Source organism: Panicum virgatum, chromosome 9N (assembly GCF_016808335.1).
Source record: "Panicum virgatum strain AP13 chromosome 9N, P.virgatum_v5, whole genome shotgun sequence".
In the NCBI taxonomy this organism is placed as follows: Eukaryota; Viridiplantae; Streptophyta; class Magnoliopsida; order Poales; family Poaceae; genus Panicum; species Panicum virgatum.
This window is the reverse complement of record NC_053153.1, coordinates 598,197-612,307: the sequence shown is the minus strand read 5'-3', so window position 1 is coordinate 612,307 and position 14,111 is coordinate 598,197. Positions and strand designations below refer to the sequence as shown.

Sequence of the window (14,111 nt, the reverse complement as noted above, 5' to 3'; positions counted from 1 at the left end):
CTCCTTGTACCTGTCCCCTTGTCGTTTTCTTCCTCTTTCCATCACCAAAGGGGAGGGAGAGGGAGAGAGTACTTCAGTAGCAGCGAGATGGGTGGTGTGGTGGATGGTTGAAAGGAAAGCAGCAGGCAAAGGGCAGAGGGCAAAGGCACATCGAGCGAGCTAGCTGACTAGCTGTGTAGTAGTAGTGTCTTTGGGACTGTGGTGCAATAAGCGGGCCACAGTTGGTATGAACAGTTCCGGGAGCTGTAGCCGGTGCCCAAGGCCCTTTAGTGGCGCGATGTAAAATTTTTGAAAAAACATCTTTATACATTTGAAATATTAAACATATACTAATTACAAAATAATTACAGAACTCGTCTGTAAATCGCGAGACGAATCTAATGAACCTAATTAATCTGTCATTAGAAATTATTTACTGTAGCATTACTGTAGCAGTTTAGAATCTAATTACAGCCTAATTAGGTTCATTAGATTCGTCTCGCCATTTATAGACAACAGTCGCAATACATTTTTTATTTCGTCTAGATTTAAGTCTCCATGTAGGTGCCGAAAAAAAAATTTGGAATTTTGATTTTTACATCTAAACACGGGCCAAATAAATACAGATCGCTTGGTCGTCTCACCTCAGCGTGTGGCTGTAAAGACGCACACGCACACTACACGCTAGAATCTAAAAACATCCCATCCATTTATCGTCTCTCTCCCGCTAACTTGCGCCATGTTTAGTTCTAAAAATCAAAATTCCAAAAAAATTTCCGGCACCTGTATGCAGCCTTAAATCTAGATGAAATAAAAAACGCATTGCGACTGCTGTCTGTAAATCGCGAGACGAATCTAATGAACCTAATTAAGCTGTAATTAGATGATAAATTGCTACAGTAATAATACAGTAAATAACATCTAATGATGGATTAATTAGGCTTATTAGATTCGTCTCGCGATTTACAGACGAGTTCTGTAATTATTTTTTATAATTAATCTATATTTAGTAATTTAAATATAAAAAGATATCCTTTCAAAAATTTTACGGGAGTCACTAAACACGACCTTCGTATGCTCATGTGTGCGTGTGTGTGACTGTATGTCCATTGACTGCTATCTAGCTCCAGCTCCAGCTGCCGGCCGGGGTCGCGCTAGCTGGTAGTGGAAAGTAGAAAGAGTACTTACGCGCCACTATGGACATGGCGGCCGCCGTCGCCGGCGCTGCTGCTCAAGGCGACCTCGCCGACGTCGTGGCTCGTGCAGGTGCAATGGCCGCACCGCCTTCAACGAGTCACCGGACACCACCCCCTCCCTCTCTGCTTGCTGCCGCAGCAGGTCACATGTCGTCGTCTGCTGCAATGGCCCGACGACAGATGGTCCCTTGCGAGGAGGCGGAGTCACGGCCTGTGATGATGCTCGAGGCGCCGTGCATGGTCGATCCATACCTGTCGTCGTCTGCGACGGCGCCGCGCGGCGCGTCCTGCTGGCTGCCGCCGCCGCAGCTGGCGGTCCAGATCTCCCAGCAGCACACCTGCGGCTATGGCCGCGACGTGGCGATGGCTGGTGCTGCCACCGATGTCGACGGCGAAGAGGCCATGAGGATCTCTCCAGCTGCTCATCAAATCATCAAGAGGTTAGCTCTATATATATCTTGTGTGGCGTTCTTCTTAATTTGGGATTAACAGTTGCCTTCTTCTTCCTTAACTAATTCTTAAGATCTCGCATGATTTGCCATATATATACCTCTCTCTTTACCAATCAATCCCTTTATTATTCCCTTGCCTTTTCTACTGTTACTTCATGCTAATTCATGTCTTGTTTTCAATTCGCGGTTACTCTGATTCAATTCGCACACATTATTGCAGTACTGTCTTAACTTGGAGAGATCAACTTATTCATGGGGGTTTAATTATTTTCAACTGCAGTTTACTCAGCTTTTTGGATAGGTATAGCTGATAGCTTTCAAATGCTTTGGGGATGTCAAAACTGATTTGGACAACAGTTCATTTTAATAAATAAAATGGGACAGCTAGCTAGCTGCATCAAATTAAATCCTTTGTCTCCGGGAGAAGCTCCCTAGATAGCTAGCTTGGGGGTTTGGTCATTCTGCTCGGTATGAATAATTAAGCTACTTGATGACTTAGATTGATTCTTTGTAATTTGATGCTTTGGACATCAGTTAATTCATACATTTTAATTTGCATCACCAATCCATTTTGTTCATGCATTGCTGCCCCAGAATTTATTTCAGAGTTTTGGATATACATACATGCTGCAGAAAAAATGAGGTGAAGAAGGTGGTGTGTATTCCGGCCCTGCCTCCGACGAGCAGCCGGCCAGGAGGGGGAGAGGTGATTCCGTCTGATCTTTGGGCTTGGAGGAAATACGGCCAGAAACCCATCAAGGGCTCGCCTTACCCAAGGTGCATGCCCACATACAAAATTAATCTGTTTTTTTTTCGTTTGGCAAGGCAAGAACTTAATAATAATGACCCACAATAATTAAAACTTATCGCCATCAGATATCTTTAATTTCTTTGGCGATGCTTTTTTTTCGGAAAAGGAGTAGTGCCGTCTTTATGTTAGGTGTAGAGATGTGAATCGACCAAATGTTCCCATTCACTAACAAACACTGCTCTCGTATATGTGCAGGTATGTGCTAGACCAGCATCGTGGTAAGAGCAACAAAAACCATGGCCATCATAATTAGATAAAAGGCAGCTCCAATTTCCTTGATTAGGACTTCTTATTAATTGATTGGTTCAGAAAACAGGCATTTAGAAATATATCTTCAGAAAACATATCCACTACATTTAGTTGCCATCTAGCTAGAAAATTATGAAGAACTAGTTATATTGCAAGGGAAAATATTTATAAAGAAACTATTGTCATTTGTACAAATATATATGTACAAATTAAAGCATCTATGGTTATAGTTCGTACTAACTATCTCCAGCTAGACCAGTAACTAACATTCTCAGGTTAATTGATCATTGCAATATGATCCAGAGGAACATGATCTTAACGTGATCTTAGCAAACTAATAATAATAAGAAAGCAATCTATGCAACACATCCTTATTGATTTCTTCACTATTCTTCCAATCGATCAGTTACATCCATCGACTGTCATATGTATATATACAAATTAAGATAGGTTCATGTGAATTCAGTGCTGAATTAACGAACTTATGCTAATCATGTAAAAAATCCAGTCCATATATAATTTATGGCCTGGTGTCCAAATTGCTACTTGAAAAATTAGTATATACTCCCTCCGTCCCACAAAGAGTGCAGTTTTAGCATTCAAATTTTGTCCCACAAAGAGTGTAGTTTTAGTTTGTAATGAGATCCATATTTAATTAAAGTAATATCAAGTACCAAGAAAGTATTGCATAGGAAAACGTATAGAGTCAATCAAATATTTAGTAGATATCACTTTTCTATGCATTCATTGGGGATCCAGAAAATCAAATAAATAACATGATTTTCAATCATAATTGGTAGAAGTAATTAGGGGCAACAAAGTCATTTTTTTGGATGAGTAATGTGTTTAAAATTTTCTAAAACTACATTTTTTTGCGGGACGGAGGGAGTATGGCATAGAAGATGACTTCAAACTTTCAATGATAATACTATTATATTCGGTATGTATGTATATACCTGTATCTAGATCTTAATAATTCTCCTCCAACTGATCAAATTGTATATAGAACATGTTGGATTTCATAATATTTCAAACGATGATCACATGAAGTAGACGCACTCAATTTTTGTACATAACCAGAAAACTAATTAAGGATAATTCTACTCCCTCCGTTCGGAAATGATATACATATTTTGACTAGAGAAAGTCATTCGAAGTAAAGTTTGACTTATTAATCACTCTTAGAATATAATGTCAATTACGAATAACTCAATGTCATCTCAAAACCTCTTTGAATACATATGTATTGACATAAATTTTATAAACTAATTATACATATAATTTAACTAATTATTAGTCAAAGTTTATAAAGTTTGACTTTCTCTAGTCAAAATATGTAGATCATTTCCGAACGGAGGGAGTATTAGCTATAGACTACTAGAGGGGTGAATTCTCTTTAGCTGAAAACTAAGCATAACCAGAAAGCTCTTTCTTTATCTGCATATACTTTCTATTAAGTCCCCATAACATTTCTTGTACATGATAAACTGGTCTGTTGCTGCCTATATTCGCATATAAGGTTAAAGCATAATACCGGATCAAAAGTGGGTTGAGTCATAGATTGGAGCTTGTTTGTTCTAGTTCATTTTAACCTATTTGATGAGAAATTAGCTTTCACCAAATGGAACGTTACAGTGAAGTGGATCAACCCTAGTAATATTCTTTGCACAGCCAATGTGTTTATTATTAGTATTCAATTTAAATGAAATTTCAAATGGATCATTCCGGTGAAGTGGATCTAGCCTAATAATATTCATTGCACATGGGTATATATTCCACAAGTTTATTTTGGCGGTTTTAGATGTGCTTAAAGTTTTAATTATTCTTTCGCTAATACGAATCTGCATTTTCGCTGAGGTATGATAGCCACCGAAAGAAATACAGAAAATGTTACAATAACTTCATTTAATGAAATATAAGTAGTATATCAACCAACTATATTTCTAGGCTACTAAAGTTTGCATAAATCTAAGGTGTGCCTAAGCTAGCAGGCTTTTTGAATATCTTTCCACACATCCGCAAATACAGTTCATCTGTACCACCAATTGATGCACTACACTTTTCATGATCTATATATACACCATTATATTAGTGTCTTATATATGGACCCTAATAATGCAGAAGCCCGAATTGTGCGCTAATTTATAGAATCTGATACAGTTATTTATATCAATTCTTTCAAATCTGAAACAGCGGATGCTACTTTGTAGAGTCTAGGTAGTACAATTTCTTATGTATATTCTTCAATTATAAAATAGTCAACCCTTTTCCCATTATATTAATAATTCAATCTATATATACACACACTCATCATGCACATTTATTTTTATTTGTAGAGGTTACTACAGGTGCAGCAGCTCCAAGGGATGTATGGCGAGGAAGCAAGTAGAGCGCAGCCGCAGTGACCCAAACATGCTAGTGATCACCTACACGGCAGAGCACAACCACCCTTGGCCAATGCAACGCAATGTACTCGCCGGATACTCCCGCCCTCATACTCACACATCCACCAGCAGCTGCAAGAAGAAAAACACCTGCAGGGTTGATCCAACAATTTCATCGTCATCGTCAAAGAACGCCAACTATTACTCCGAGCATAACGGGGTTGCTAGTGGCAACCTCGAGCTCGAGTGCCAGCAGATGACGACGACGACAGACATGATGGAAGAAGGTATTAATGCAGAAGCAGCAGCAGCAGCAGCAGGGTACGTTGCCTACACCATCGGCTCTCTTGATGAGGAGGAGATGATGCATTATCATCAGCCAATCCAAACTGCGGCAGATGAGGTTTTTGCGGAGCTTGAGGAGTTGGAGCCTAGCAGCAGCAGTAACCCTTCTGTGAATACTGAAAACATCTACCCTAGAGGGGTAAGTTACGAGTGGCACAAGTTCTGATGGGATCGATCAAGCACACAGGCCCAAGGTATAAGGAACGAAGCTAGGCTACAACATATATATGACATATACACTACTACAGAATAGCTCTTTGTTCCAGTCCATTTGTCTCGGTTGCTTTTGGGTCCGGGACAATAGGTGGCTTTTGTCCCGGGTCCAAATGCTAGCCGGGCCAGTAGGGGGATAGGGGACTTTTGTCCCGGTTGGAGGTACCAACCCGGACAAAAGATTCCTCTTTTGTCCCGGTTGGTGGCTTCACCCGAGACAAAAGGCCCAACTCTTTTATCCCGGTTGGTAACACCAACCCGAACAAAAGTGTGACCTTTTTATCCCGGTTGGTGGCACCAACCCGGACAAAAGGATCCTTTTGTCTCGGTTAGTGTTACCAACCGGACAAAAGGCCCCTCCACGTGATAGTTCAAAATGGAGTTATTCTTTATTGAGTCACATGTACTACTTAGGTGAGTTGGCAAGGAAGCCATGCGCTAGGCAATAGGTCTTGGGTTAGAATCCCGCAGGGCGCAAAGATTTTTTAGCGCGAGGGACATTTTGTCCCGGTTCTACCACCCCCTCTAGGGCTTTTGTCCCGGCAGCCGAATCCCGGTTCCAAGACCGGGACAAATAGCCCTTTGGAACCGGGACAAATGGCCCGATCTGTAGTAGTGATATATATGTTTGATGAAATATATATAGGTTATTACAAGCTATAAGTATATATGCACCTGGTTTACTTAATTTATTCTTTTGTGCTTAATTATGATTAATTCAGAGCTAAGATATATTTACAAAATAAACTAACATTAGAACATATATAAATATGTGTTCAGATTCCATCATTTCCCCAGTAAATTGCATGGATCATCATCTTTACTAGTAGATCGAACCCGCGTACGTTCCTATTCATAGTAAATCCAGCATATGTCTGTGTGTGTATTCTGCAGACGCCTGCTAGCTGCCTTTTCTTATTAGGATATAGATGTAACCTGCTGAGTCTCATTGGAATATGTGGTTCTCAACTATTGCTGCAGATTTTGAATGACTTAATCTCTTATTCTACAATCTGCAACTTATGAAATGACATTTGCATATATATATATATATATATATATATATATATATATATATATATATATATATATATATATATATATATATATATATATATACTGATTTACCATATTACTAAATTAATAAATATCAAATTTTGGTCTCCAGAAAATTATATATGCTTGGTTGCTTGCTGATGTAAACAATAAACATGGTCTAAATTAATACTTATTTCTAAAGTAAATTGTGAACAATATATAATTAATGCAGAAGGACTAACAATGTGCGCACCCCAATTGATGAGCGAGCCTGCTAGCTAGTATAATGATCTACGTACTTTTGAGATGTTATTAAGTGAGTATATAGTACCATATATGGTGGATGATGTGTACTAGTATCAGCTGAAATGTATAATATGCAGAGTAGAGAATAGTGCTCAATCCTAGCTAATTAAAATAGCCATGGTGGCGCCAACGAACTAACTGTGAGCAGGAAGGAGGCAAGAAGAGTGATCCATGGTAGCTAGTATATATGTATTGCCTCTGATGAGTTGGCTGCTGGCAGCAACTTAACCGACATGCATATCTGTGGTAGACCCAGCTCGCGATTGGATTTGTCTTGTATATATATTTGCACACGACCGAGCAAGCTGATGATGGAGTAAGAATCTGTTTTGGATGAACTCGAATCCTATATAAAAAGAAAGTGTACCCTCACTGCCAATGCCGGCCGGCCGGTCGGCCGGTTATGAGCTCATGAGTCGTGAGGATCGACGACGTGACAGCTCAAGGCACCGGCAGGCAGCAGAAATGGAGCTAGATAGCATAGTGTTTGCATTGCTTCAGTGCCGATCGACTGAAACGCTACACTCCAATGCAATATCTGTATGTGAGTCGTGGACCTTCCTTCAATTCTCCTGTTCATCCGTCAACTAACTCGTTTTAATTATATTATTTCGACTACCTTTTTATATCATTATTAGGTGGAACTTAATCCATATATACCGTATGTGAGTCGGACTAATCCTCTGTATATCCACAACTCGATCACATAGGTCCTTATAAATTATTTTATGGAAGTATATACATGGGTAACTATAAGTATCTGATACTCATACTAACTTTATCAATACCTATTTCTAAAGCATGTAATGTTTCCACCTAAATTTTAATTTAGTTCGCTTACATCCATAACTCGATCACGTAGATCTACAAATTAATGCACGAGCAACTATATGTATATCTGATTTTACCTGCAGAAATTCAGGGCATATTTGTCTATATATATTGTTGTAAAGTGGAGCTACAACGATGGGTCAGAGGCACTGTCCAGACAGGCATGATCCCTTGACCTGCCGCTGTAGAAAATGACATCCAATCGATCGACTATGCATGCATATAAAAGGGACAACAGTGTCACATGGAGCGGTAGAGGCATCAATTTAATTTATATGTTGCGTGCTTCTTTTCCCCCCCATAATATGTACAATTCGGTCAGTTTCGTTCGAAAAAGAAATGAGGAGCATTCGCTCATCAGGCCAACACAGCACGTACAGCGGCTACTGTACTCCGGCCTGATATATATATAGACCTCCATCATATCATCATATCTTAACTTATTGATAGGCTTTTTAGTTGGGCGCGAAAGAAATTTCGTGAAAACTTTTTGCAACTTTAATCACTAATTAGAGGTATTAATGAGATTAGTTGCAAAATCACCTCCACAACCACGGTACTGTAGACTGTACCTAATGAGGTCTTTGACCGCGGGAGCATTACTGTTCTTGATCATGTATGAATTAATTAGGCTCATTAGATTCGGCTCGTAAAGTTGCATCTATCTGTGAAAAAAGATTTTACAAAAAAAACTTAATTTAATACGGTATGCATGCAATACTTTGCTCCAGTGCATTACATGCATGTCTCTTTCGCTTCTCTCCTGATGCGGTGATGCCTGATATGTGTTGCCTGATGGATTCATGCATGGGGCAGGTCAGAGCAGGCATCTCTCTCTGCTGCACATACGGCATCTCTTGGCATGCATGCGACCCCTGTCTTTTGGTCAGGGAACTGCCAGTGTCGCGACACAGACCGGCCGCGGCCGGCCGGATTCTGCATGACTGCATGGGGGAGAGGATCAATGGATGTACTATATGATGCTCGCACGCCCTTCCGGCCTTTTCCTTATTCTGTCTCGATCATCACCTGATCAAGAAAAGAATGCTTCGTTTATATACTATCGTTTTTACTATATATCTGTAATCTAGAATATCATTTGTACTATATATCTGACACATACTCCCTCCATTCCAAATTATAAGTCATTTCAAAAAATTTGGAGAGTCAAACCATCTCAAAATTTGACCAAAATTATAAAGAGAAACACAAAAATTTCTGACATCAAATAGATATACTATGAAAATATAACTAACAAAAAAGCTAATGATATTTAATTAGTATCATAAATGTTATTATTTTATTATATAAATTTAGTCAAATTTGAAAATTTTTTACTCTCAAAAGTTTTTGGAATGACTTATAATTTGGAAGGGAGGGAGTATATATAGAGAGAGAGGTTGCTGCAGGATATATTTATATAGAGAGAACGAAGAACAAGAAGTGGCGGCACTGTAGTACCCAGGTAATGAATGATAGATGCTGTTGCTCCCGTGAGGCGCAGGGGCAGCCATCGATCACGATGCGAGATAAGTATGGGTGTGTTTAGTTCGCAAAAACTTCGCGAAAAAATTGTTGTAACACGTTTCGGTTTTATTTAGCAACTATTGTCCAATTATGGAGTAATTAGTCTCAAAAGATTCGTCTCGTCATTTACAATCAAATTGTACAATTAGTTATATTTTTAACTTCATTTAATACTCCATGTATGTATCGTAAGATTTGATGTGATGTACGTCATTGAAAAATTTTGAAAACTTTTCACGGAACTAATATAGATAGATGGGTAACTGAAGACAAACCTGGGCTGCAAGTCTACTGCATCTGCAGCTGCTGCGCTGCGCCGTATGTGATGTGCTGTAGTATGTACGTACGTACGAGTACGTGTTAATTTTGGAGCAACGCAAATGCAAAACAAGCTTCACACAGTAACAGTAGACAGTGTCACAGTAGCTTTAATTTAATTCATCTGCTCGATCGAAAGCTGCAACCACCTGCTGCAACCACACGCGGCCGGAGCAGCAGCAGCGCATGCATGCGTTCCGAGGAGCTGCTCCTAGCTTTATCGATGCAAGCGACCGAACTAGCATCGCTGCCATGGTTGAGAACAGCTACTAGCTTCACAGTTCGCCATTGGTGACATGCAGGCTGCAGCTGCACAGTCATGCATGCATATATCAGGGCCTGTTTGGTTCAGTGCCACAAGTAACACACACGATTTCCGAGAAAAGAATTTCACATGCATGGAGTACTAAACGAAGTTTATTTGCAAAACCTTTTCACGGATGTGTGTAACTTTTCACGACGAATCTAATGACAGTAATTAATCGATGGTTGGCTACAGTGATGCTACAGTAACTATCCTCTAATCGTGCGGTCGAATGCCTCATTAGGTTCGTCTCGCGAAGTAGCGCAGAGTTCTCCTTTTCGTTTTTGCACCGAATCCCGCCATCCGGCGGAAACTGAATTTCGGGCGAAATTTCGGTAATTTCGACCGAAAAGTGATTTTGAATTCGAAAAACGAAATTTCGTTGCATTCCGACCGAAATTTCGGTTTTGTTGACCGAAATTTCGGTGATTTTGACCGAAATTTCGGTTTTGTCACCGTAAAATGATGCAAATTAACAGAAAATGATGTGTATATATGGAAAAATTGAAAATTTTGGCAAAATTTCCCCTGATTATGTGTATATTGACAGTTTATAATGCATAACATATATATAACTCCACAAAACAATGACAAATACACCATTTAACACATAACTCATGTCCAAAGTCCACACATACAACGTAATATATCCAAAGTCCATTAGAATTATTACACATAACTCATGTCCAAAGTCCACACATAGAACGCAATACATCCAAAGTCCATTAGAATTATTACAATCCAAAGATACAACAGAGGCAAAGGCATAGTCCAGAATAATCCATGTAGCATATTCTCTGCATTTAAATATTTATGTGAAATAAATTGAATAAGTAGAGTAAGCAAAATGTATAGATAAGTTCTGTTGATAGGATAAGTACCTGCATTCTTCAGTCCTCAAATCTCTCTCCCGGTGGTCCCTCATACGGCTCGTCTGTTGGTGGCAAATACACATACGTAGGTGGGTGATATTGCAACTGTGGAGCTTCATATGGTAGGTAGCCGTGATAATCCAAATAAGGCAATGCTGCAACTGCATGCGGAAGTGGCGGGTTCACCACCCCTGGTGGTGGCCACAGAAAGCCCCCTGCAGGGGGAGAAGTACTGTAAGGGTTGTAGTACTGACCACTGGAGGCAGAGTTGGAGCTATCTTCATCATATGCAAGTGGGGCCTGTCGACCATGTCGACGTGTCGATGTTGTTTGTCGTTGTGAAGTAGGTGCTCCATGATCTGTATCTTGTGTTGCATGGGTGAAGTCCTCCTCCCCAGTGAACCTTATAGTAGGAGATATACGATAACCACCACTTTCGTTGCCATCACCTTCACTGCTACTGGAATCATCATCATCATCATCATCATCATCATCACCAATGTCCTCACCACCACTAGGCTCAGGTGTGGTATCGTCACTATCTAACTCCTCCTCAGTGCGTGGTTTCTTCCATTTTCTCATTTCGGGACCAATCTTAGTCTTCCTTTTTCCCAGATGTGTGTCCCCAATTGTTTCTTCGGCCCATGTCTCCACATCTTCATCGTGACCATGAGAAGAGCCTATGTCAGTGAACATCTGGCTCGGCAATGGAGTGTCAGTGAAGTCTGAGTCTTCATCAAATGCTGGGTCTCCATTGGACCTTGATTGCTTCATCCAATCTTGAATTGCTGATGACTGCCGGTACAAAGAAAGATCCATGAAACTGCTAACTGGATCATAGTCATATGGATCGACCCCTCTAGTAGCACGTTGCAGACGCAAGCGGAGGTTGTAGTTCACAAAGACCAATTTGTCCAATTTCTGGTGGCTCAACCTATTGCGCAGTTTGGTGTGGATGTAAGCAAAGGTGCTCCAGTTTCTTTCACATCCACTAGAGGCTGCACACTGCGACAACAAGCGTCGGACGACCCTTTGCAACACTGGTGTATCTCCTCCAAATGTAGCCCACCAAGCAGCTGGTGAAGTTTTCCGGTCAATGGCCATTCGCCTAGCAATGTCACTAGAGAACTCACCTTGCTTCGTCCTGAATATTTCAAATTCCTACAATGTAATTGCTGCTGAATTAGTATTCAACATTTTCTCCAGACCATTGCGCATTACTGCCATGACTGTCTGTGATGTGCCCAAACTGTACTGCACGTAAGGGTTAAGAGCACAAGCAGTGGCCATATATGTGCCTGACATCACTGTGGTCACCCTTGCATCTATCACAGCCATGATCTTTTCAAACCGGGGGTAGTCACTGCTGAACTTGCTGGCATATGTCTGCCTCATGTTTTGATACTCCATTGTCACCTCACTCAAATTAGGTGTCTTGTCTGTGTCAGCAAATCTCAGAAACATGTACAGAGGCTCAACATCATTGATCACATACTCCATATTCGCCCACCATTCAATACTTGTGATGCATTCGTAAATGTACCTTCCAGTTTCACTTTTGAAGTGGCGGGACCGTCGGAACTCAGGTGACACTAACCATGTCATGAACTGGTCCTTCTTCTTATACATGCTTTCAAGGAACATGTAGTTGGTCCCAAATCTTGTTACATTCCACTTGACCAACTCTCCACCGATGGCTTCCCTCATCATGCTGTGTAAACTGTTGGAGTTGTAGAGCCAGCTGCAAATTCATTGCGTGCTTCGAATACAAGCATCATGCTCCGGCCACTTCCCTATGTCCTTCAGCATAAGGTTGATGGTATGGGCAAGGCAAGGCTGCCATGCAATGGTAGGGAACTCATGACAGAGAATTTTGCAGGCTTTTTTGTAGTTCGAACCATTATCCGTGACAAGATGAACCACATTGTGAGGCTCCACTTTCATGACCACTGCTCGTATCTCCTGCACAACATTGCCAATGTGATATGCGTATGGTCCTATATTTTATGCCAAGGTGAGAACAATGCATCGATACATGGACTTACCTTCAACAAGTATTGATGGTCCTGTATTTTGTCGGACGCATTGATGGACTTCAAGAAATACATGGTGCCACCGCTATACACCAAGAAATTAATGACCGAGTTACGCATAGGCCCCGTCCACGAATCACACATGATCGTGACTCCACATTCATCACACTCGTTCTTCCACTTCTCTATCTCTTTCTCTATCTCCTTCACATTCTCATCCAAATATTTTCCATCTATCTCCCTCCCGGATGGTATTTTGATTCCAACACCTGCGGTCATAGAAGAGAAAGCATTAAGATCACAATGAAGGATATGTAATGTAGCTCAAAATATACATTGTTACCTTGTTTCTGGGTCTCCACGATCGCAACTTTAAAGTATGGGTCATCGACTTTCCGGCCGGGAATACCGACAGCATGGCACGCCTTCGCCCATGCCCTCCCTAGAAGCTCTCTTGATGTCCTCCCCTTGACAGTCCATGGGCCGGTATCAATTCTTTGCTGCCGTGGAGCACTGCTCAAACCTAGGTGGTAGTCCCTAACCCTCTCGGGGACTTGTGACTGACTCCTTCTGAACATCGAAGGCTGTGGTCCACCACTGCCTCCAACACCAACACTTCTAGATCCAGAAGCAGCTCCAGATCCGCCACCCCTCTCGTATCGTGGCCCAGCTTGCTGCATAAAGTCATACTCTTGGCGGGACTGGTGTAAGGCAGCCTGTAGCTCTGCATCCTCGTCGTGCCCCTGGCCACCCTCCTCCTCTAGGTCAGTGTGCCGCGCCCCTTGCTGCTTGGTCCCTCAGCACTCTTTCTCGGGCCCTTGCTTTTGCTCTAACCTTGTTCCTGTCCAACTGCTCACTAAAGAATTCCTTAACTTCGGTCGGAACCGAAGGGCAGTCCTTCACATCTTTCCCCCTATGTGCCAAATGCTCTTTGAAGCGTGTTGCTCCTCCCCCACCCTTCTCATCCCTGCAATACTTGCATTTGAAACCACCCGACCTTTTGGCCATGCTCCCACACTACGTCTGGCATTGTCCTACAATTACAGAAAAATAACACGGTGTAAGTTCATGAATCGGCTATTAAATTCATCACTAATATTCAATACAACTCATATCCAAAATGTTGGAATGATTTTTTCTATACATTCCATGCCAAATCAACTAACAAATCCTAACATTTCCTCTAACCCTAGCTTCCCCATTTCCTCTAACTAGCATGAAGTTCATCACATATCACCAGTAACTAACTTAGA

At 41.2% G+C, this 14,111-nt stretch overlaps 2 protein-coding genes across 3 annotated transcripts; one reads left to right on the top strand and one right to left on the bottom strand.

Annotated features, from left to right (window-relative positions):
• Positions 1-1,088: 1,088 nt before the first annotated feature.
• On the top strand, positions 1,089-6,029 carry LOC120687409 (probable WRKY transcription factor 14). 2 transcript variants are annotated; one of them, XM_039969401.1, is made up of 4 exons: positions 1,089-1,615; positions 2,261-2,404; positions 2,634-2,656; positions 5,024-5,160. In XM_039969401.1, exons 1-4 carry the CDS (start codon positions 1,176-1,178, stop codon positions 5,074-5,076), a joined length of 660 nt encoding a protein of 219 aa, XP_039825335.1. In that variant the 5' UTR covers positions 1,089-1,175; the 3' UTR covers positions 5,077-5,160. The 2 variants fall into 2 exon arrangements, with proteins under 2 accessions (XP_039825335.1, XP_039825334.1); XM_039969400.1 differs by lacking the exon at positions 2,634-2,656 and having other exon boundaries at positions 5,024-6,029.
• Positions 6,030-10,496: 4,467 nt separating this feature from the next.
• LOC120693057 lies at positions 10,497-11,929 on the bottom strand. Its single transcript, XM_039976456.1, has 2 exons — positions 10,835-11,929; positions 10,497-10,750 (listed from the first exon to the last, which is right to left on the bottom strand). The coding sequence occupies exon 1, from the start codon at positions 11,927-11,929 to the stop codon at positions 10,844-10,846; it is 1,086 nt and encodes a 361-aa protein (XP_039832390.1). The 3' UTR covers positions 10,497-10,750; positions 10,835-10,843.
• Between the last annotated feature and the right edge of the window lie 2,182 nt (positions 11,930-14,111).

Excerpts from the sequence above, each read along its gene's own strand:
- LOC120687409 (XM_039969400.1), top strand. The coding sequence starts at position 1,176 with ATGGACATGGCGGCCGCCGTCGCCGGCGCTGCTGCTCAAGGCGACCTC. Across the intron at positions 1,616-2,260 it reads GCTCATCAAATCATCAAGAG|AAAAAATGAGGTGAAGAAGG; the intron begins GTTAGCTCTATA and ends TACATGCTGCAG. Across the intron at positions 2,405-5,023 it reads AAGGGCTCGCCTTACCCAAG|AGGTTACTACAGGTGCAGCA; the intron begins GTGCATGCCCAC and ends TTTTATTTGTAG.
- LOC120693057 (XM_039976456.1), bottom strand. The coding sequence starts at position 11,929 with ATGGCCATTGACCGGAAAACTTCACCAGCTGCTTGGTGGGCTACATTT.